The sequence below is a fragment of the Pistacia vera genome, unplaced genomic scaffold (assembly GCF_008641045.1).
Source record: "Pistacia vera cultivar Batoury unplaced genomic scaffold, PisVer_v2 Contig364, whole genome shotgun sequence".
Classification (NCBI taxonomy): Eukaryota; Viridiplantae; Streptophyta; class Magnoliopsida; order Sapindales; family Anacardiaceae; genus Pistacia; species Pistacia vera.
Genome location: NW_022196184.1, coordinates 549,158 through 573,257, shown reverse-complemented (window position 1 = coordinate 573,257; position 24,100 = coordinate 549,158). Strand labels below are relative to the sequence as shown.

At 36.9% G+C, this 24,100-nt stretch overlaps 1 protein-coding gene across 1 annotated transcript; it reads left to right on the top strand.

Moving 5' to 3' along the window:
* The first annotated feature begins 19,489 nt into the window (after positions 1 to 19,489).
* On the top strand, positions 19,490 to 23,701 carry LOC116140149 (pentatricopeptide repeat-containing protein At3g22470, mitochondrial-like). The gene is made up of 4 exons (XM_031425769.1): positions 19,490 to 19,669; positions 21,021 to 21,073; positions 22,813 to 23,245; positions 23,351 to 23,701. Exons 1-4 carry the CDS (start codon positions 19,490 to 19,492, stop codon positions 23,699 to 23,701), a joined length of 1,017 nt encoding a protein of 338 aa, XP_031281629.1.
* Positions 23,702 to 24,100: the final 399 nt, after the last annotated feature.

Below are 24,100 nucleotides of genomic sequence, written 5' to 3'. Positions count from 1 at the left end.
TAGGGACTAGCAAGAAGCTGGTTGGGGGTTGTGATAAGTGCTTGAAAATACACTTATACTTAGTGGTTTATAGGTATCATTTGTGGGAAATTAGGATTAATTCGCATGAATTAACTTAATTGTTTCATAAACGCACTTTTCGGGATCACGGGTATTTTTGTTGTGTTTTCAGGAAATAAGGCTCAAAAATAATATTCGGATGAGAGATGATGTTGGTGAGAGAATTTGTGATGACTGGAAACAAACGGATCGAGAATTGGAGTTGAATTGAAGAAGTTATGGAAGTTGAAGTAAAGAGAAGATCCTAGATTATGCTCCAGCTTGAGCATACCTTGGTATTTTAAGAATATCTTGAGCTGTAGAACTTGGATTAAGACAATTCTTGGACTGTTGGAAAGCTGATTCAAAGGGCTACATTTCATATGTTTACCACTTTTCCAAATTTCATCGTTATCGAGTTCAAAAATCACCATCTCTGAAGAATAGTGGAATGATGCGGGAAGAAGACCAGTAGCTACTGTGCCGCGGCACACTTTTTGCAGTAGTTACTGTGCTGCAGCACAGTGCCACGGCACAGTCACGACAGCTGGGAACTTTTCCTCCATTTTTGACTAGGAAAATAGGGTTTTAAGAGTCCTAAACTAACTAGAATTAAGGAAAACAAAACCCTAACCCTTGTGGGATATAAATAGAAGTCTTTTAGCATTATTTTAGGGGAATTCTTTTAGAGATAAAAAAAGAGAGAACAAAAATATTCAAGAACTGAAGAAAAAGGGAGATTAAAGAAGGCTTGGAGAAGAAGAATTGGAGGAGATCATCATCAACTTCATTAATCCAACCAAGTTTCACTAAGTTTTTCTTCTTCTTTGTTATTATTATTTGTTATGAATAATACAATGATGTTCTCATATTTATTCATGAAGAACTAATTCTTTTGTGATTGAGGGTGATTTCAAAACCCTAGACATGTCTTGTGATTAATAAAATTTGCATCTATTTATCTTTTGATCCCTCTTGGTTATGTGATTATTTCTCTGTGAATAGGGTTTAGATAGATTGTCTTAATTGTTTAAGTGCGCAATTAAATAGTTAGGATTAATTTATTAATGCCAATTTAGGTTGTTTAGTACGGAATCGCTTTATTAACCTAAATAACTAGTGGTAAAGTGTATGCCTGCATACATGGGGGGTAATCACTCAAGATAACTAAACCGACCATATGAGTTTAGCCTTGATTCAGTAGGTCTCTCACAACTTAATGCTTTTATTACTTTCAATCTAGAGATCGTATCCTAGGTTATCTAATAAATAGGGAATCGGGTTATGATCGTGTCTAATCCAACGACTCAGTAAGGAGAGATAGAACTTATCAACGTTTGGTATTTTCTGAGCTGATGTGATTAAGAGGGTAGAAAGTTAAAGAGTGCTTTTATTATATGTAATTCACGTCTAGTGGTGGCGAATAAACCTTCAGTCTAGTTTCTCTTATTTATCTCTTTTGTGATTGTTTCCTTGTTTTACTTTGTTTAATTTTAGCTTGATAGTTTTTGTTGAGTTTTTATAATTCGTGACAAACCCTGTTTGAAGTAGATAATTAATTGAGTTCACAAATCCTCTGCGGGAAAGACCCTTACTTGCTATTTGCTACTACACGACTTTGCATTAGAATTTAGTGTGGTAAAATTAGGTATTGCATTTGCATGCATCAGTATGCCATGTTATGTACTCAGATTGACGTCTCATGTGCTTTGAGCACTTGAAGTAGATATCAATCAGATCCAGGTAAGCGTCACTGGATGGCTGTCAAGAAAATTCTTAAGTACCTGAAGAGGACTAAAGATATGTTCTTGGTTTATGGAGTGGAAGATGAGCTCACTGTAAGAGGATACAGTAATGCTAGTTTCCAAACAAACAAAGATGATTATCGATCACAATCAGGGTTTGTATTTTGTCTCAATGGTGGTGCAGTGAGCTAGAAGAGCTCCAAGCAAAGCACTGTAATGAATTCTACAATAGAGGCTAAGTATATTGCATTTTCAGATGCGGCCAAAGAGGTAGTTTTGATTAAGAAGTTCAATACTGAACTTGGTGTGGTTCCCACGATTGTTGATCCTATAGACATCTATTGTGACAACAATGGAGCAATTGCTCAAACCAGGGAACCACGGTCTCATCAGAAGTCCAGACACATACTCAGATAATTCCATCTCCTCAGAGAGATAGTTGAGAGGAAAGACGTGCAGATTAGTAAAGTGCATACTGACGACAATCTCGCAGATCCACTGACAAAGCCTCTGTCGCAGCAAAGGCATGAAAGGCACTTGAGATCATTTGGTATTAAATACATGAATGATTGGCTATAGTGCAAGTGGGAGATTGTTAGAGTAGATGCCCTAGAGCCAATCAATTATTGCAGAATTGACTCTTTGTAATAATGATCATTAATCAATAAAAATCATTTTATTCTATATCTCGTAAATCATTATTATTGCAATATGTATTGATATATGTCCTTAGAATGGTAGAACTGTGACAAAGGTATCAAGTGTTTCAAATCTTGATAGTGAGAACCCTATGAGCACGTATGATGGCCATTCTAGAAACGTCCGTAGCCCCAGTATTATTATGAAGTAAGGGCACAGATAATACGGTAAGGCTATCATAGTGTTGAACGACCCTGTCGAAAGGTAGTGAATGATCTCACTTGTCAAGGTTGTTTGGTGACAACTTAGTGCAACACATGGGTGCTTGCTGTAGGTGAATACACCGCAGCAAGTTTACTGGACAGACCCACTAGAGGATTCCATATGGATGGTAACCCCAGTGTTTATGGAACAAATCCTCTAACGAATGGTGGTGCATGTGATCCTTAGACTTGAGATCACCAGAGCACCTTGTGCACCGATTGGTGTAGTTTGACACTAGCTTAATGCAGTTCTATTTAGAGCTGTCAATATGGTAGTGATTGGCCGCATCAAGGAGTGTATCAAGACTATGGTGGATTGACAAAGGATTCATCACTCCCGGGTACAGGAGAAGTTATCTCATGGCACAATTCAGTATATGGCAATGACACTAAAACTGTGGCCACAGTGGGATTGAGTTGTTGCTCTATCCAGATTATAATACAGGTCATTGGTCTAGAAACTGAATACATAATATCGAGAGTAACAGAAGGTTGACACTATTTATATGCCTTCGTCTCGTTGAGATAACGGATGATGAAAGGATCGAATTGTACGGTAACCATATCGTTGACAGGTAGCTACTTTGCTGAATCCGAATCCATCTGGTAGCCATGATGCCTTGCTAGGGGCCAATCTTGGTCTATGTATTAGTGAGACGATTAATTGGTGTTAATCGAGATACTATACACTGCCGGTATGATGAGGAGCCTATGAGTCACACACAAAGAAGATAATTTAAGACTCAGGAAGAAAGAAGGGTGTTTTCGTCTTTTTAGGCGAAAGGGTATTTTGATAATTTCACAGTGTAATTAAATTTGCTGAGGTCATAGGCTTTATTTAATTTATTAGAAAAAATAAATAAGTGAAATTACGTTTAAATATGTGTTCACATATATTTAATTAAATCATCATTATTGTTAAATGTTAATATATAGATTAAATATATATTAATTGATTTTAATTGAAATAATGATGAAATAAATATAAATATCTAATTTGGAGTGTTTGGCAACATGGAGTGTTTGGGTTGGAGCCCAAGCCTATTCCATATGGGAATAGGGCATTAAAATAACACTATAAAAGAAAATGTTTCTTTGTAAAATGCAAGAGATTATTCATTAGTTCATTTTTCTTTGAAAAGGCACAAACACAGCAGCCACAAATACTCTCCCATGCCAATTTTGGTTTAGCCTAAAATCAAATCTATTTGATTTTCTTCTTTAATCTTAAGGCTAAGGAGGATCTAGAAAATCCCTCCTTAGTTCTTTGTGATTGTCTTTCTGTGGACTACGTGGGTTCGATCCTGCACTTGGGTTGGTAGCAAAAACGTTCATTGACAAAGTTGGAGAAGCCTCACAACATGCGTATGTTTCTTAAACCTTGAACTGATTTTTCTGCAGATTTGATTATTTTGTATAAACTGTGATTTTTTTACCCGGATCTTGGTTCTAAGGAATGATCCATGTAGTTTATGTTTTTGTTTTTCCACTGCGTAGCTGGGTTGTTCACTAACAGAGCAGACATGACTTTTGCAAGATTTTTTTACGATGCTTGCATCCCAATTAATGCTGTAAATTCAAGTTATCTTCAGCCTTTGGTGGATGCTATAGCTGCAATTGGGCTTGGGTAAAAACATCCAAATTATCATGGTTTGTGTGTCAATTTGTTAAGAGATGCAAAGAAGGAACTGCAGCTTCTTGTTGATAGTTACAGAAAGATTTGGGAAAATGTTGGATGTACCTTAATGGCTGATGGTTGGACTGATAATTCACATAGGTCATTGATCAATTTTATGGTGTATTGTCCTATGGGAGTTTGTTTTGTGAAATCATTTGATGCTTCAGATGTTGTGAAGGATGCTGGGACATTGTTGAAGATGTTTAAAGAGGTAGCTTTATGGATTGGACCAAATAGTATTGTCCATTTTGTCTCAGACAATGGATCCAATTATAAAGCTGCTGGAAGAATGTTGTCTGAGAAATATCCGAGTATTACTTGGTCACCCTGTGCATCACATAGCATGAATTTGGTGTTAAAAGACATAGCTGAGATGGATCACATAGTTTATCTTGTGAGACGTGCTTCTAAGGTGACAAAGTTTGTATATAATCATACATTCTCGATAGCTTGGTTGAGGAAAAGACATGTAATATACCTTTAGTTCATGTTCTTGTCAAGTCATAACATAATATGCATTTTTTATAATTGACTAACATCTATTATTTATCAATTGAACAGGGTTGGAAAGAAATTGTCCGTCCGGGCGCAACCCGTTTTGCTACAACTTTCATTGCAATGATAAGCCTTCATGAGCACAAACATGACTTGTAAGCCATGGTGACAGATAAGTCATTTGTTGATTCTCGATATGAAAAAAGTAATAAAGGCAAACATGTTATTGACATAATTCTAGATAACAATTTTTGGGCTGATATGGGTAAGTTATCCAAAGTTGTGAGTCCATTGATGTGCTTGTTGAGGATTGTTGACTCAAATGAAATGCCTGCAATAAGATATGTGTATGATGGCATGTACAGAGCGAAAAATGCAATTAAGAAGTTGTTTAAGAATAAAAAGAGATTGTACAAGCCTTATACATAAATCATTAAGCTACGTTGGGATAGGACGTTGCGCCGTGATATCCATGCTGTGGCTTATTATTTGAATCCTGCCTTTAAATATGACGAATCATTTTTTGCACCAAGCCAGAAGTCATGAGTGGTTTCCTTGATACTATTGACAGTAGAGCAAGTGCGTTCAATTTGAACAAGACAAGTTAATGGAAGAGAGTAGATTATATTCAAATTAGGAGGAAAGCTTTTCTCGTGGGTTTGGTCCTGAAACCGCCAAAACCTCGCGTCCTGGTATGTAATAGTTATAAAATTTATGAGTTCTTTTGTTTTTTAAGTCTAATTTATTTATTATGTTTAATTTTCAATTAGATGAATGGTGGAGATCATTTGAGTATAGTACTCCAAATTTGCAAAAGTTTGCAATAAAAATTCTTAGCCAAACTTCAAGGTTTTCTAGATGTGAACGAAATTGGAGTTTTTTTTTAGCGCATACATACTAAAAAGAGGAATAGATTGGAGCATCAAAGGTTGAATGATCTTGTTTTTGTTCATTATAACTTGTGTTTGCAAAACAGGTATAAAACATTGTCAATTACTCAATTATGCATCACTTTATTGTTATTATCTATTATTTTCCTTGATATTTTACTTGTCATGCTTTCAATATTTCATTATGGTATTTTAGGAGGTGTTACAAGAAAATAAGTTTCGATCCTATTGATTATGAAAGTATCAACAAAACTGAAGGTTGGATAGTTGACGTTGAAGAGGAGGTCAGTGAACTTAATTATGAGGAGTTGGAACAAATGTTATATGGAGAAGGATCTATTCCTGCTCGAGTTGCTGATCACCCTTTTTTTTATGATTCAACCAATGATTCAGAAGGTTGGTTTCAAATATTTAAGCAACTTCATATCTATTTTTAATTAAATTACAAGTTTTAACTTATGATTTCTATTTTTTATTGAAATTTATGTAGATGATGGTGATGGTTATGATGATGATGATGAATTTTAATGCTATTGTGTGAAGCTCAATCAACATGGAGACAGATCAAAGAAAAAAATACTTGCACCAAATGTTTTGTTATTAATTATTATGTATTTTGTCATTTAATATGTAATGGATGAACACAACATCATGTTTGTTATTGGTCAAGTTTGACATTTGTACACCAACTTGGAAGACTTAAAAAAAAGGTATAATACTAATGTAACGTATCAATTAATTAATTAGGTGTTGTTTGATTTAAGTCCAATTTATACTGATTTTTGAGATTCATGCCAACCTTCAGTACTGAAAACATGTATGTCATGTAAACCTGGCAATTTAGAGCCGTACCTGTCAAAATAATATAGGGTACGTCTGATTTTCGATCAGTTTCTTGACTCGTACCCGACCTAGCTTTTTTTTTTTGGGTGGTCTCGGTATATGTACGGTACCCATGAAAATTAAAAAAATAAAAAATAAAAAAGTTACCCTAAATCCTTAATTCCTAAAATCCTTCTCCATCTATCGTCTCTCTTTGACTCTTCTCAGTCTTCTGTCTATCTGCCGCCCATCGATTCTTCATTCTCATCTCCGTCGTCGCCGCCTGCTTAGGTAATCCCTTTTTTGTGTGTGTGTGTGTGTGTGTGTGTGTGTGTGTGTGTGTATTTTGGTATCTTGTTGTTTTTGGCATGTTCAATTTTACCTCATAATATTCAGTTCTGCTCTGATCAAAGACACATCTAAGTTTTACCTTGTGACATTCCTATCATTTCTTGTGACTAAGATCTTGCCTTCTCTTTTCAGCTTGCTTTCTGATGGTTGCGCTTTGCATGTACCTCGGGCGACTATTTTTTTCCTTTGATTTAATTTGTTACATAAGATCTTACAAACTTGTGCAAGGTGAACTTGATGTTTTCTCTTGCATTTGTTTCTTAGTATTGGTTCATGTTTATTTGCATATGCTTCTTGTTTGTAACCAGTCGGATCCTTTCTGATGTATTTGTAGGTAGTTATTTGCATAAATATGTTTTTGTTAATTTGATTTAATATCTTTGTAAATTAAATCCAAACTTCAATAGCAAGATTTATTTAACTCTTACAATTTTATAAAAAAAAAAAAAAAGTAAAAAAAAATTCCAATTGTATACTTATATAACTTGGTTGGTTTAGGTTACATTTTGTATGATCAACTGGATAATTTTGGATTTAGTTGAAAACCACCTCAAACCGAAAAACACCTGAAAGTGGATTTACATTTTTAACCTTAAGGGTGCTAAGTAAACAATTTTCGAAATCATGAAGGTGGTTTGTAATGGAAAGATCAACACTCGACACAAGTTTGCAATTTTGAAAACCTTAAAGGTTGCTTGTGAAATTTATCAAAACATTCCTCTTTAATGCATTTGCATTTTGCTGTGACCTAACTTCGAAAAAAGAACCGCAAAAACACTCTTCATACATGGCTTTGAGATCCCCATTTCGTTCGTCTTCAATCTTTCAAAACCCATCTCTGAAAGGTAATATTTCATCTTTGTTAGCTCACTTACACAACCTCAGAACTTCGAGCTCCCGTTAGGACATCAACCAAAAACTCAGAGAGCTTAACAATGGAGGAAAGTTGAATATTCCATTTCAGTGTATATTTCCTACTATACAGGGGAGAAACGAGAATATATACAGAGACTCTGTAACAAACTTGTAAAAATTAACAAACCCAACCTATCATATTGTGTCAGCTGATAGTGTGCTAAAATGAACGAAAGAATAACAAAAAGTATATACAACAACGAAAAAGTAAAAACTGATTACAAAACTTGGCTTGCATCTGTTAACATCCCCCCGCAAGATGGAGAATAGAAATTTACTATTCCCATCTTGGATAAGTGTGTTTGAAGAAGGTAGGATGGAAGAGCTTTGGTGAATATATCAGCTAGCTGTGCTTGAGAGGAAACATGAGCTGCATGTGAGACTTCCTTCCTGAATTTTGTCGCAGATCAAGTGACAATCAAGCTCTATGTGTTTGGTTCGCTAATGAAATACTAGATTGGTAGCTATATGAAGGGCTGCCTGGTTGTCACAGTAGAGAATGGCGGCCTACGGATGAGAAATGTCAAGATCATGGAGAAGGTATCGAAGCCAAGTAAGTTCTGAACAAGTAGTGGCCATAGAGCAATACTTGGCTTCAGCAGATGATCTGGAAACAACCGTTTACTTCTTAGACTTCCAAGAAATAAGCGATTGACCCAAGAAAACACAATATCTTGTTGTAGACCGACGAGAATCTAGGCAAGAGGCCCAATCCGAATCACAAAAAGCTATAAATTGAAGCTGAGATGAGGATGGTAGCAAAAGACCTTGAGCAGGTGCAATTTTAATATACCGCAAGATACGGTAGGCTGCTACTAGGTGGGGTGTAAAACCCCCCTCTAGTCAGGTATCCTCTGAATATCCTTCAATGAGAATCCTGAGGACACATGTCTGAAGAATGAGTTGTATTTAGAAAAAAAATATATCTGTGTAAGAATAATAATAGTAATATCCAAAACATGCATATAAGATGTCACGCAGGATCCAAACTTATAGTTTAGAAACTTTAAGAATTTATCCAGAAATTACACTATCAAAACATATTTACAGGGTGGAAGCTTCCAAAGGTGTTTCATAAACATTTATCATTTACATTATTGACACCAAGATAGAAACATGAAGATGACAATAAATCATCTCCCCTCACGTGTAGCCCCACTGTCTCTAGCATCCTTCGCTGCTGATCTACCTGCAAAGCAATCAACAATGAAAGGGTTAGCGCTAATTGCTCAGTAAGGAATGATCCGTTTCATTCTAAATGTGCTATATAAANTTCCTTTGATTTAATTTGTTACATAAGATCTTACAAACTTGTGCAAGGTGAACTTGATGTTTTCTCTTGCATTTGTTTCTTAGTATTGGTTCATGTTTATTTGCAAATGCTTCTTGTTTGTAACCAGTCGGATCGTTTATGATGTATTTGTAGGTAGTTATTTGCATAAATATGTTTTTGTTAATTTGATTTAATATCATTGTAAATTAAATCCAAACTTCAGTAGCAAGATTTATTTAACTCTTACAATTTTATAAAAAAGAAAAGTAAAAAAACTTCCAATTGTATACTTATATAAATTGGTTGGTTTAGGTTACATTTTGTATGATCAACTGGATAATTTTGGATTTAGTTGAAAACCACCTCAAACTGAAAAGCACGTGAAAGTGGATTTACATTTTTAACCTTCAGGGTGCTAAGTGAACAATCTTGGATAAGTGTGCATGAAGAATGTAGGATGGAAGAGCTTTGGTGAATATATCAGCTAGCTGTGCTTGAGAAGAAACATGAGCTGCATGTGAGACTTCCTTCCTGAATTTTGTCGCAGATCAAGTGACAATCAAGCTCTATGTGCTTGGTTCGCTCATGAAATACCGGATTGGCAGCTATGTGAAGGGTTGTCTGGTTGTCACAGTAGAGAATGGCGGCCTGTGGATGAGAAATGTCAAGATCATGGAGAAGGTATCGAAGCCAAGTAAGTTCTGAACAAGTAGTGGCCATAGAGCGATACTCGACTTCAGCAGATGATCTGGAAACAACTGTGTGCTTCTTAGACTTCCAAGAAATAAGCGATTAACCCAAGAAAACACAATATCTTGTTGTAGACCGGCGGGAATCCAGGTAAGAGGCCCAATTCGAATCACAAAAAGCTATAAATTGAAGCTGAGATGAGGATGGTAGCAAAAGACCTTGAGCAAGTGCAATTTTAATATACTGCAAGATACGGTAGGTTGCTGCTAGGTGGGGGGAAGAAGGTTGATCCATAAATTGGCTTAATAATTGGACAGCAAAGCAAATATCTGGGTAGGTTATTGTGAGGTACAATAACCTACCAATTAACCTTCGAAAGATACTTGGATCAGAAAGTGCAGTCCCTTCAGATTTGCTAATTTTGAAGTGTTGATCCATAGGAAGTCTATGGGGTTTGCATCCAAGCATACCCGAATCTGCCAAAATGTCTAAGGCATATTTCCTTTGACATATATGAATACCTTTGGAAGACCTAGCAATTTCCAAGCCCAAGAAATAATGAAGACAATCAAGATCTTTAATCTTGAATTTGCTATTCAAAAAATTCCGTTGAGAAGCAATGGAGTCATTGGAATTGCTAGCAACCAGAAAATCATCAACATAAATGAGCAAAGCAGTAAAATTGTCCCCTTCATGCTTGGTGAATAAGCTATAATCAGACTTTGATTGGATGAAGCCAAAAGTAATAAGAGAAGAGGTGAGTTTAAAGTTCCATTGTCTTGAAGCTTGCTTTAGGCCATAAAGGCTTTTAAGTAATTTGCAAACTTGAGTTGGTTTACCTTTGGTATAACTTGGGGGTTTCTTTATGTAAATCACCATTAAGAAATGCATTATTTACATCAAATTGATGTAAATACCATCCTTTGATAGCAGCAACACTAAGAAGACATCTAATAGTGACAAGTTTAGCAACGAGTGAGAAAGTTTCAGTATAATCTATGCCTTCTTGTTATGTATAGCCTTTAGCTACAAGTCTAGCCTTAAGTCTTTCAACAGAACCATTAGACTTAAATTTAATGCGATAGACATACTTACAATCGATTGCTTCTTTTCCTTTAGGGAAATCAGTGATGGTCTAAGTATGGTTGTTTTCCAAAGCTTCAATTTCAGCATCCATAGCTTTGCACCACTCAGGATCTTTAATTGCTTGTTTATATAAGGTGGGCTCAGTTTGAATGGAAATGGATGATGAAAATGCTTGAAAGGAGGAATTAAAATGCTTGTAAGATAAGTAGTCAGAGAGAGAAAAATATTTACCATTTAATTGAGGAGCGGCAGTGGAAGCTGATTGGTGAGGTAAGGCAAGCTTGACTTGTTTACGATGGAAGTCCTTCAGATATTGAGGAACAGTCCTGTTCCGAGTAGACTTGTGAAGTGTAGGGGCAGCAGGAAGAGGAATGATGGAATTAGATGGTGGAGAAGTGGGAGAACGGGAGGATGTATTAGGGCAATCAGCGAAAATAGCAAGAAGGTCAAGGGATGAAGGAGAAGGAGATATGGGATTTAGAAAAGTAGAAGGAGGTGCAAACGGAAGAGAGAAAATAGGGAGAGATGGGGCTATGGAAGAAGGAGAGAGAGAGGTGTTTGAAAAGGAAAAAAAATTCATGAAAAATAACACCCTTGAAATGAAAATGGTACTAGTTTTGAGATCCAAAAGCTTGTAGCCTTTAGTTCCAAAAGGGTAGCCAAGAAATGCACATGCACGACCTCTAGGGTCAAATTTTGTTCTATTATGAGCAAGTGTGGCGGCAAAGCAAAGGGAACCAAATATTCTCATGTGAGCATACTCGGGTTTTTTTTTATTAAAAAGGAGTTCATAAGGTGTTTTGTTGTTGAGAAGTGGTGATGGAAGCCTATTGATGATATATGTGGCCATAAGGATGGATTCATTCCAGTAAGTTAAGGGAAGACCCACTTGAAAAAGAAGGCCACGAGCCACATTTAGTAAGTGTTGGTACTTCCTGTCAATAATGCCATTTTGTTGAGAGGTTGCAATGCAAATTTTGTGATGGATAATGCCTTTTTGATTAAAAAAATTCATGCATGTTAAATTCATCACCATTATCACTTCTCAGAATTTTAATTTTCATTTGGAATTGTGTCTCAACAAGATTGTAAAAGGCTGTAATGCATTGTCTGGTTTCAGATTTGGCAATAAACAAGTAAATCCAGGTAGTTCTAGAAAAGTCATCAACAATGGTCAAGAAGTACTTTGAGCCATCATGTGCAATTGTGGAGCAAGGACCCCATAGGTCACAATGAATGAGCTCAAAGATTCTTGATGAAGAATGTGAACTGTTAGGAAAAGATAAACGATGAAACTTTGCTAATGGGGAAATTTTGTAAGATTTTTCATTAATAGATGAAACTCCCTTGTGTACAAGAGGATTTGAAATTAACTGTAACCTAGGAAATGATAAATGGCCTAGACGACAATGCCATAGGTCAGTATTTGAGACAGAGTTTGTAAAGGAAGAAAAACAAGAAAACTTGGTATGGCTATTGTATGAGTGTGTCGAGAGAAAAGTAGACAAAGCTGAGGGAAGAACTTCCTTGCAAATGAAATGGTACAAGCCATGCTTGAGCTCACCCTTTCCAATCGTTATCCATGAATGCAAGTCCTGAATAAAATAGTGAGTGGCAAAGAAGAGCAAACAACAATTAAGAGCAAAGGTTAGTTTGTTTGCTGGAATAAGGTTGAAAGAAAATGATGGCACGTAGAGGGCATCATGCAAAATGATGAAATTAGTTAAGTGAATTGTTCCAATGTGTGTGACAGGGGTATAATGACCATTAGGTAGTTTCACAAAATAAGAAACAGTAGATGTAATAGTGGTGAAAAATGTGGTGCTACAGACCATATGATCTGTAACGCCTGTGTTAAGGATCCAAGCAATAGATGATGTATGTGGTGAATAGTGTGTGTAAGTAGATAAAGAGGTGGAAGTACTAGACATTTGGGAAGATGATACTAGGTGAAGAGAGGTTTGAGGTGGGTTGCTGGAGTGGATAGTGGAAGCCGCAATGGGTAAATCCTGAGGTCTGAGCAAGGCCATCAGTTGCTGATATTGTTGCTTGGTGAAACCAAACTTGGCATCATTGTTGTCTTCAGAGTCATTGGTAAATGAAAAGGATGTCTGATTTGCAAGGAAACCAGATTGCTACGGCTGCTGCTTGGTATGATATTTGTGACCAGGTGGATATCCATTGAGTTTGTAGCATTTCTCAATGGTATGGCCAGTCATGTTGCAATGTGAGCAAAGAGGGGGCTTAGCATTGCCAGCATTGAAACAGGTATCGAAAGTGTGACCAATTATTTTACATTGGCTGCAATAGGGACGATCCTTTTTGGGAGGATGGTTTGGTTTAGGTGAGGGTTCGGAAAGGGTGTAGGGTTGCTAGATTGCCATGACCATAGTTTCGGGGGATGGAGTGGAGGAGGTCATTTGATGGTGTTTTTCTTGCTGTTGGATGAGGGAAAACACTTTGGAGACAGGTGGGATGGGATCTAAAATCATAGTCTAGTCTCGGGTGGAGGAGTAAAAGTCATTGAGACCCATAAAAAATTGCAGCACACAATCTCTTTGATATAGATCCAGTAAGGGTTCATCCCATATAGCATTTAACTTGCCATAGTAAATGCTTATCGGATCGTGTTCTTGAAGCAGAGCAGCCAACGTCTTCTTGAGTTGGTAAATATGAGACCATTTTGATGCGAAAATTGTTCCTGAAGATCCGACAAGATTTCTCGAGCATCATCAACAAAGAGAACGCTGGATTGGAGAGAATAGCTGATAGAGTTTTGGAGCCAAGAAACGACCATGTCGTTACAGCGCTCCCAAAGCTCAAGCAATGGATCATTGGGTTTAGATGGTTTTGTGATGGATCCAGTGATAAACCCCAGTTTATTTTTCGCGCGGGGTGCACGACACATTGAGTGAGACCAGGTGGCGTAGTTGTCGGTGGTGAGGAGATTGGCAACAAGGGTAAGGGCTGGACTGTCACATGGTCAAGCCGATAGAGGTTCACCGGATCAAGGAGATTAAGGTATGGAGATTGGGTTTTTGATTCTAGGCTAGAGTGAGAATCAGAAGAATCGAAATCAGAGGTTGCCATTGAAGATGCTATCGAAGGCTTTGATACCATGTTAGGAGAGCAACCAAAAACTCAGAGAGCTTAACAATAGAGGAAAGTTGAATATTCCATTTTAGTGTATATTTCCTACTATATAGGGGAGAAGAATGAGAATATATACAGACTCTATAACAAACTTGTAACAAATTAAAAAACCCAACCTATCATATTGTGCCAGTTGGTAGACATGTGCTAAAATGAATGAAAGAATAACAAAAAGTATATACAACAATGAAAAAGTAAAAACTGATTACAAAACTTGGCCTGTATCTATTAACAGCTCCAAAAATGAAGTTTTGTATTCTTTCAAAAAACCCTCGAAGGATCCTCAGTTGCTAAATTCCTCAAAGAAAATTGTCGATTAGGTAACATTACTCTGAATGAAGCATTGAACCCTTTTTATTACATGATTAATTCGCAACCCATTTCTCCAATTTCATCATTCACTACTTTGTTTAGTCCACTTGCAAAGAAGAAGCATTATTATGAAGTGATTTCGCTTTATAAGTGGTTGAATTCAGCTGGTTTGTCTCCAGATTTAATATGTTTGACCATTTTGATCAATTGCTTGTGTAATATTGAAAGGGTTTCTAATGGTTTTTCCGTTTTTGGGGAGATTTTGAAGAATGGTTTCACTCCATATGTTGTGACTTTTAATTTTTTGATCAAAGGTCTGTGTGTAGAGGGAAAGATTATTGAGTCGATTGAATTGTTTAAAAAAATTGTTGCTGTTGGTTGTAGGCCTACTGTGATTACTTATGGAACTTTGATTGATGGATTGTGTAAAATATGGAAGATAAATGTTGCCATTAAGTTACATGAAGAAATTGCTGAGGGGAATGAAAAATCTAGTGTTATTTGAAGGCCAAATATTGTTACTTATAGTTCTATAATTGATGGTCTTTGTAAGGCTGGATTGGTTGAGAAGGCTAGACAATTATTTTTGGAACTTATGATTCAGAGAGGTGTGGTTCCTAACATTTATACTTATAGCCTTTTAATGAATGGTTATTGCTTGGTAGACAGAATTGGTGATGCAAGGGAGTTGTTTGATTCTATAACTAGAAAAGGGTATAGACCTAATGTTGTTTGCTACAATACTTTAATCAATTGATATTGCAAGAATAAAGAAGTCAATAAAACTCTTTATCTTTATCGAAAGATGATTTCTGAAGGAATTAGGCCTAACGTGATTATGTATAACACCTTGTTAACTGACCCTTTTCTTAAAGCTAATGTAAAAGATGCACGAAATTTAGTTGGTGAGATGCGACTTAATGGTGTTTTACTTGATTCTTGGACATATAGCGTTTTCATTGATGGACTTTGCAAGAATGGATGTGTTTTGGAAGCGGTAGAAATGTTTAATACTCTAGGTAAATAATAAGTTTGCAGTTAATATTGAAGGTTTGAGTTCCCTCATTGATGGATTATATAAAACAGGGAGATTCGAAGCTGCTTGGGACTTATTTCAGAAATTTTATCTTCATGAAAACCTAGTGCCAAAGGTTGTAACATATAACATTTTGATCCATGGACTGTGTAAAAATGGACAACTAGAAAAGGCAAATGAGTTGTTGTCATATATGGAGGACAAAGGTTGTGCTCCAAATGTAATCACATTTAATACACTTATCTTTGATTTCCTTAAGAATAATGAGGTAACAAAAGTTGTTGAACTCCTTCATAAGATGGCGAAGAGAAATGTGAAGCCGACTGAATGTACAATGTCCTTAGTCATGTAGTTACTCATGAAGGCTGAAAATTATCGTGAATGTTTGAACCAGCTTCCTCAATTTCTGGATGAAAAGCAAAATTGAAGTTTACATGATAAAACTTTAGGGTGTATTAAACTTTTTTCGGAGCAGAATCATGCAAAAGTTCATCCAACTGCCTAAATGCTCTATTTTGGTTACAATAAGAAGAAGGCTCAATAAACACTTTCATATGTTCGAATTTGATAAGGATGATGATAGGGATGATTGAGAATGATGGCTTCCCTGATTTGACATACGATACGTGATTTGTCTATGTTTTAAGTGCACATAGTGTAGTGGCAGCATTGCAGGCCACGTTAGCATTTGCACATGAAATAGGTCTTAAGGGTTTGAGGATTATTTCTGGTGCAAATTTCAGTAAGCAAAAGTTGTATATGAGAAATCCTGGAACAACAATGCTACACTTACCGACTCCAATCTAGGCTGACATATCCCGATTGACATGGTTGTCAACGTGGCAGATGCCACCTCATCTGTCAGCTTGTTGCCACATCACAGCACCCAGAAAACAAAAAAAAAAAAAATTTATTTCAATAATTGTGATTAGAAAAATTGGAAGAATCCCAAATTCAAATCAACCTTACAAAATTCCTTTCCCCCAAATTTGCAAACCCTTGAATTTGCCCCAAATCAATTCCAATTTTAGAAATCCTAGTCACCACAGAAAACGGTTTCAATCGCACTCCAAAAATAGAGTTTGTAAAGAAGAAAACAGAAAACTTGGTATGGCTGTTGTATGAGTGTGTCGAGAGAAAAGTAACAAAGCTGAGGAAACTTCCTTGCAATTGAAATGGTACAAGCCATGCTTGAGCTCACCCTTCAATCGTTATCCATGAATGCAAGTCCATAAACATGAGTGGAAAAGAGAGCAAACAACATTAAGAGTAAAAGGTTAGTTTGTTTGCTGAATAGGTTGAAAGAAAATGATGGCACGTAGAGGACATCATGGAAAATGATGAAATTAGTTAGTGAATTGTTCCAATGTGTGGACAGGGCAGAATGACCATTAGGTAGTTTCACAAAATAAGAAACAGTAGATGTAATAGTGGTGAAAATGTGGTGCTACAGACCATTGGTCTGTAACGCTTGTGTCAGGATCCAAGCAATAGATGATGTATGTGGTGAATAGTTGGGTGAGTAGATAAAGAGGTGGAGTACCAGACATTTGGGAAGATATACTAGGTGAAGGAGTTTGAGTGGTTGCTGAGTGGACGTGGAAGCCGCAATAGGTAAATCCTAAGGTCTGAGCAAGGCCATCAGTTGTTGATATTGTTGCTTGTGAACCAAACTTGGCATCATTGTTGTCTTCAGAGTCATTGGTAAATGAAAGGATGTTTGATTTGCAAGGAAACCAGATTGCTACGGCTGCTGGTTGGAATGATATTTGTGACCAGGTGGATATCCATTGATTTTGTAGCATTTCTCAATGTATGGCCAGTCATGTTGCAATGTGAGAAAAGACGGCTTAGCATTGCCAGCTTTGAAACAGGTATCGAAAGTGTGACCATTTATTTTACTGGCTGCAATAGGACGGTCCTTTTTGGGGGGGGGTTTGGTTTAGGTGAGGGTTCGGAAGGGGTGTAGGTTGCTAGATTAGATGACCATAGTTTCGGGGATGGGTGAGGAGGTCATTGATGGTGTCTTTCTTGCTGTTGGACGAGGGAAACACTTTGGAGACAGGTGGGATAGGATCTAAAATCATAGTCGTCTCGGATGAGGAGTAAAAGTCATTGAGACCTCAAAAAATTGCAGCACACAATCTTTGATATCAATCCAGTAGGTTCATCCCATATAGCATTTAACTTCCATAGTAAATGCTTATCGGATTGTGTTCTTGAAGCAGTAGCCAACGCCTTCTTGAGTTGGTAATATGAGACCATTTTGATGCGAAAATTGTTCCTGAAGATCTGACAAGATTTCTCAGCATTATCAACAAAGAACGCTGTGTTGAAGAATAGCTGAGAGTTTTGGAGCCAAGAAACACCATGTCGTTACAGCTCTCCCAAAGCTCAGCAATGGATCGTTGGGTTTAGATGGTTTGGTGATGGATCAGTGATAAACCCAGTTTATTTTTCACGCGGAGTGTACGACACATTGATGAGACCAGGTGGCATAGTTGTCGGTGGTGAGGAATTGGCAACAAGGGTAAGGGTTGGACTGTCACCATGGTCAAGCCGATAGGGGTTTGCGGATCAAGGAGATTAAGGTATGGAGATGGGGTTTTTGATTCTAGGCTAGAGTGAGAATCGGAAGAATCGAAATCAGAGGTTTTCCACACTAGACATAATTATTACTTAATTAATGCCATTAAATGCAATGAAGCCTACTCATCCTTGACTTTTTCAATGCTTATCCATAGGCAAAATGACCACTTCGCCCCTAATGCCTTTCTATGGATAATTGATTTATACCATTCCAAAAGAATCGACTATTTTACCTTAGTTAGATTTTATGCTTTTTAACATAAAATTAACATCTAAAGGACTATTTTGAGTTAGGAACATACCTTTGACATCTTGGATATTACATGGGGGGAAGAAGGTTGATCCATAAATTGGCTTAATAATTGGATAGCAAAGCAAATATCTGGGCTGGTTATTGTGAGGTACAATAACCTACCAATTAACCTTCGAAAGATACTTGGATCAGAAAGTGAAGTCCCTTCAGATTTGCTAATTTTGAAGTGTTGATCGATAGGAAGTCTAAGGGGTTTGCATCCAAGCATACCCGAATCTGCCAAAATGTCTAAGGCATATTTCCTTTGACATATATTAATACCTTTGGAAGATCTAGCAATTTCCAAGCCCAAGAAATAACGGAGACAATCAAGATCTTTAATCTTGAATTTGCTATTCAAAAAATTCCATTGAGAAGCAATGGAGTCATTGGAACTGCTAGCAACCAGAAAATCATCAACATAAATGAGCAAAGCAGTAAAATTGTCCCCTTCATGCTTAGTGAATAAGTTATAATCAGACTTTGATTGGATGAAACCAAAAGTAATAAGAGAAGAGGTGAGTTTAAAGGTCCATTGTCTTGAAGCTTGCTTTAGGCCATAAAGGCTTTTAAGTAATTTGCAAACTTGAGTTGGTTTACCTTTGGTGTAACCTGGGGGTTTCTTCATGTAAATCACCATTAAGAAATGCATTATTTACATCAAATTGATGTAAATACCATTCTTTGATGGCAGCAACACTAAGAAGGCATCTAACAGTGACAAGTTTAGCAACGAGTGAGAAAGTTTCAGTATAATCTATGCCTTCTTGTTGGGTGCAGCCTTTAGCTACACTTCTAGCCTTAAGTCTTTCAATAGAACCATCAGACTTAAATTTAATGCGATAGACATACTTACAATCGATTGCTTCTTTTCCTTTAGGCAAATCAGTGATGGTCCAAGTATGGTTGTTTTCCAAAGCTTCAATTTCAGCATCCATAGCTTTGCACCACTCAGGATCTTTAATTGCTTGTTTATATGAGGTGGGCTCGGTTTGAATGGAAATGGATGATGAAAATGCTTGAAAGGAGGAATTAAAATGCTTGTAAGATAAGTAGTCAGAGAGAGAAAAATATTTACCATTTAATTGAGGAGCGGCAGTGGAAGCTGATTGGTGAGGTGAGGCAAGCTTGACTTGTTTACAATAGAAGTCCTTCAGATATTAAGGAGCAGTCTTGTTTCGAGTAGACCTGTGAAGTGTAGGGGCGGCAGGAAGAGGAATGATGGAATTAGATGGTGGAGAAATGGGAGAAGGGGAGGATGTATTAGGGCAATTAGCAAAAATAGTAGGAGGGTCAAGGGATAAAGGAAAAGGAGATATGGGATTTAGAAAAGTAGAAGGAGGTGCAAACGGAAGAGAGAAAATAGAGAGAGATGGGGCTGTGGAAGAAGGAGAGAGAGAGGTGTTTGAAAAGGAAAAAAAAAATTCATGAAAAATAACATCCCTTGAAATGAAAATGGTACTAGTTTTGAGATCCAAAAGCTTGTAGCCTTTAGTTCCAAAAGGGTAGCCAAGAAATGCACATGCATGACCTCTAGGGTCAAATTTTGTTCTATTATGAGCAAGTGTGGCGGCAAAACAAAGGGAACCAAATATTCTCATATGAGCATACTTGGGTTTTTTTATTAAAAAGGAGTTCATAAGGTGTTTTGTTGTTGAGAAGTGGTGATGGAAGCCTATTGATGATATATATGGCCGTAAGGATGGATTCATTCTAGTAAGTTAAGGGAAGACCCGCTTGAAAAAGAAGGGCACGAGCCACATTTAGTAAGTGTTGGTGCTTCCTGTCAATAATGCCATTTTGTTGAGGGGTTGCAACGCAACTTTTGTGATGGATAATGCCTTTTTGATTAAAAAATTCATGCATGTTAAATTCATCACCATTATCACTTCTTAGAATTTTAATTTTCATTTGGAATTGTGTCTTAACAAGATTGTAAAAGGTTGTAATGCATTGTCTGGTTTCAGATTTGGCAGCAAGCAAGTAAATCCAAGTAGTTCTAGAAAAGTCATCAATAATGGTCAAGAAGTACTTTGAGCCATCATGTGCAATTGTGGAGCAAGGACCCCATAGGTCACAATGAATGAGCTCAAAGATTCTTGATGAAGAATGTGAACTGTTAGGAAAAGATAAACGATGAAACTTTGCTAATGGGCAAATTTTGCAAGACTTTTCATTAATAGATGAAACTCCCTTGTGTACAAGAGGATTTGAAATTAACTGTAACCTAGGAAATGATAAATGGCCTAGGCGACAATGCCATAGGTCAGTATTTGAGATAGAGTTTGTAAAGGAAGAAAAACAAGAAAACTTGGTATGGCTGTTGTATGAGTGTGTCGAGAGAAAAGTAGACAAAGCTGAGGGAAGAACTTCCTTGCAATTGAAATGGTACAAGCCATGCTTGAGCTCACCCTTCCCAATCGTTATCCATGAATGCAAGTCCTGAATAAAACAGTGAGTGGAAAAGAAGAGCAAACAACAATTAAGAGTAAAGGTTAGTTTGTTTGCTGAAATAGGTTGAAAGAAAATGATGGCATGTAGAGGACATCATGGAAAATGATGAAATTAGTTAAGTGAATTGTTCCAATGTGTGTGACAGGGGCAGAATGACCATTAGGTAGTTTCACAAAATAAGAAACAGTAGATGTAATAGTGGTGAAAAATGTGGTGCTACAGACCATATGGTCTGTAACGCTTGTGTCAAGGATCCAAGCAATAGATGATGTATGTGGTGAATAGTTTGTGTGAGTAGATAAAGAGGTGGAAGTACCAGACATTTGGGAAGATGATACTAGGTGAAGAGAGGTTTGAGGTGGGTTGCTGGAGTGGACAGTGGAAGCCGCAATAGGTAAATCCTAAGGTCTGAGCAAGGCCATCAGTTGTTGATATTGTTGCTTGGTGAAACCAAACTTGGCATCATTGTTGTCTTCAGAGTCATTGGTAAATGAAAAGGATGTTTGATTTGCAAGGAAACCAGATTGCTACGGCTGCTGGTTGGAATGATATTTGTGACCAGGTGGATATCCATTGAGTTTGTAGCATTTCTCAATAGTATGGCCAGTCATGTTGCAATGTGAGGAAAGACGGGGCTTAGCATTGCCAGCTTTGAAACAGGTATCGAAAGTGTGACCAGTTATTTTACAGTGGCTGCAATAAGGACGGTCCTTTTTGGGAGGGTGGTTTGGTTTAGGTGAGGGTTCGGAAGGGGTGTAGGGTTGCTAGATTAAGATGACCATAGTTTCGGGGGATGGAGTGGAGGAGGTCATTTGATGGTGTCTTTCTTGCTGTTGGACGAGGGAAAACACTTTGGAGACAGGTGGGATAGGATCTAAAATCATAGTCTGGTCTCGGATGGAGGAGTAAAAGTCATTGAGAACCATCAAAAATTGCAGCACACAATCTCTTTGATATCAATCCAGTAAGGGTTCATCCCATATAGCATTTAACTTACCATAGTAAATGCTTATCGGATTGTGTTCTTGAAGCAGAGTAGCCAACGCCTTCTTGAGTTGGTAAATATGAGACCATTTTGATGCGAAAATTGTTCCTGAAGATCTGACAAGATTTCTCAAGCATTATCAACAAAGAGAACGCTGGATTGGAAAGAATAGCTGATAGAGTTTTGGAGCCAAGAAACAACCATGTCGTTACAGCTCTCCCAAAGCTCAAGCAATGGATCGTTGGGTTTAGATGGTTTGGTGATGGATCTAGTGATAAAACCCAGTTTATTTTTCACGCGGAGTGTACGACACATTGAGCGAGACCAGGTGGCATAGTTGTCGGTGGTGAGGAGATTGGCAACAAGGGTAAGGGTTGGACTGTCACCATGGTCAAGCCGATAGGGGTTTGCCGGATCAAGGAGATTAAGGTATGGAGATGGGGTTTTTGATTCTAGGCTAGAGTGAGAATCGGAAGAATCGAAATCAGAGGTTTCCATTGAAGATGCTCTCGAAGGCTCTGATACCATGTTAGGAGAGCAACCAAAAACTCAGAGAGCTTAACAATGGAGGAAAGTTGAATATTCCATTTCAGTGTATATTTCCTACTATACAGGGGAGAAGAATGAGAATATATACAGAGACTCTATAACAAACTTGTAACAAATTAAAAAACCCAACCTATCATACTGTGTCAGTTGGTAGACATGTGCTAAAAATGAATGAAAGAATAACAAAAAGTATATACAACAACGAAAAAGTAAAAACTGATTACAAAACTTGGCCTGTATCTGTTAACAGCTCCAAAAATGAAGTTTTGTATTCTTTCAAAAAACCCCTCGAAGGATCCTCACTTGCTAAATTCCTCAATGAAAATTGTCGATTAGGTAACATTACTCTGAATGAAGCATTGAACTTTTTTTATTACATGATTAATTCGCAACCCATTTCTCCAATTTCATCATTCACTACTTTGTTTAGTCCACTTGCAAAGAAGAAGCATTATTATGAAGTGATTTCGCTTTATAAGTGGTTGAATTCAGCTGGTTTGTCTCCAGATTTAATATGTTTGACCATTTTGATCAATTGCTTGTGTAATATTGAAAGGGTTTCTAATGGTTTTTCCGTTTTTGGGGAGATTTTGAAGAATGGTTTCACTCCATATGTTGTGACTTTTAATTTTTTGATCAAAGGTCTGTGTGTAGAGGGAAAGATTATAGAGTCGATTGAATTGTTTAAAAAAATTGTTGCTGTTGGTTGTAGGCCTACTGTGATTACTTATGGAACTTTGATTGATGGATTGTGTAAAATATGGAAGATAAATGTTGCCATTAAGTTACATGAAGAAATTGCTAAGGGGAATGAAAAATCTAGTGTTATTTGTAGGCCAAATATTGTTACTTATAGTTCTATAATTGATGGTCTTTGTAAGGCTGGATTGGTTGAGAAGGCTAGACAATTATTTTTGGAACTTATGATTCAGAGAGGTGTGGTTCCTAACATTTATACTTATAGCCTTTTAATGAATGGTTATTGCTTGGTAGATAGAATTGGTGATGCAAGGGAGTTGTTTGATTCTATAACTAGAAAAACGTATAGACCTAATGTTGTTTGCTACAATACTTTAATCAATTGATATTGCAAGAATAAAGAAGTCAATAAAGCTCTTTATCTTTATCGAAAGATGATTTCTGAAGGAATTAGGCCTAATGTGATTATGTATAACACTTTGTTAACTGGCCTTTTTCTTAAAGGTAATGTAAAAGATGCACGAAATTTAGTTGGTGAGATGCGACTTAATGGTGTTTTACTTTATTCTTGGACATATAGCGTTTTCATTGATGGACTTTGCAAGAATGGATGTGTTTTGGAAGCGGTAGAAATGTTTAATACTCTAATAAATAATAAGTTTGCAGTTAATATTGAAGGTTTGAGTTCCCTCATTGATGGATTATGTAAAACAGGGAGATTCGAAACTGATTGGGACTTATTTTAGAAATTTTATCTTCATGAAAACCTAGTGCCAAATGTTGTAACATATAACATTTTGATCCATGGGCGGTGTAAAAATGGACAACTAGAAAAGGCAAATGAGTTGTTGTCATATATGGAGGACAAAGGTTGTGCTCCAAATGTAGTCACATTTAATACACTTATCTTTGATTTCCTTAAGAATAATGAGATAACAAAAGTTGTTGAACTCCTTCATAAGATGGCGAAGAGAAATGTGAAGTCGACTGAATGTACAATGTCCTTAGTCATGTAGTTACTCATAAAGGCTTCCTCAATTATCGTGAATGTTTGAACCAACTTCCTCAATTTCTGGATGAAAAGCAAAATTGAAGTTTACACGATAAAACTTTAGTGTGTATTAAACTTTTTTCGGAGCAGAATC

Excerpts from the sequence above, each read along its gene's own strand:
- LOC116140149 (XM_031425769.1), top strand. The coding sequence starts at position 19,490 with ATGGAATTAGATGGTGGAGAAATGGGAGAAGGGGAGGATGTATTAGGG. Across the intron at positions 21,074-22,812 it reads ATGATACTAGGTGAAGAGAG|GGTTTCTAATGGTTTTTCCG; the intron begins GTTTGAGGTGGG and ends TAATATTGAAAG. Across the intron at positions 23,246-23,350 it reads TAATGAATGGTTATTGCTTG|AATAAAGAAGTCAATAAAGC; the intron begins GTAGATAGAATT and ends TGATATTGCAAG.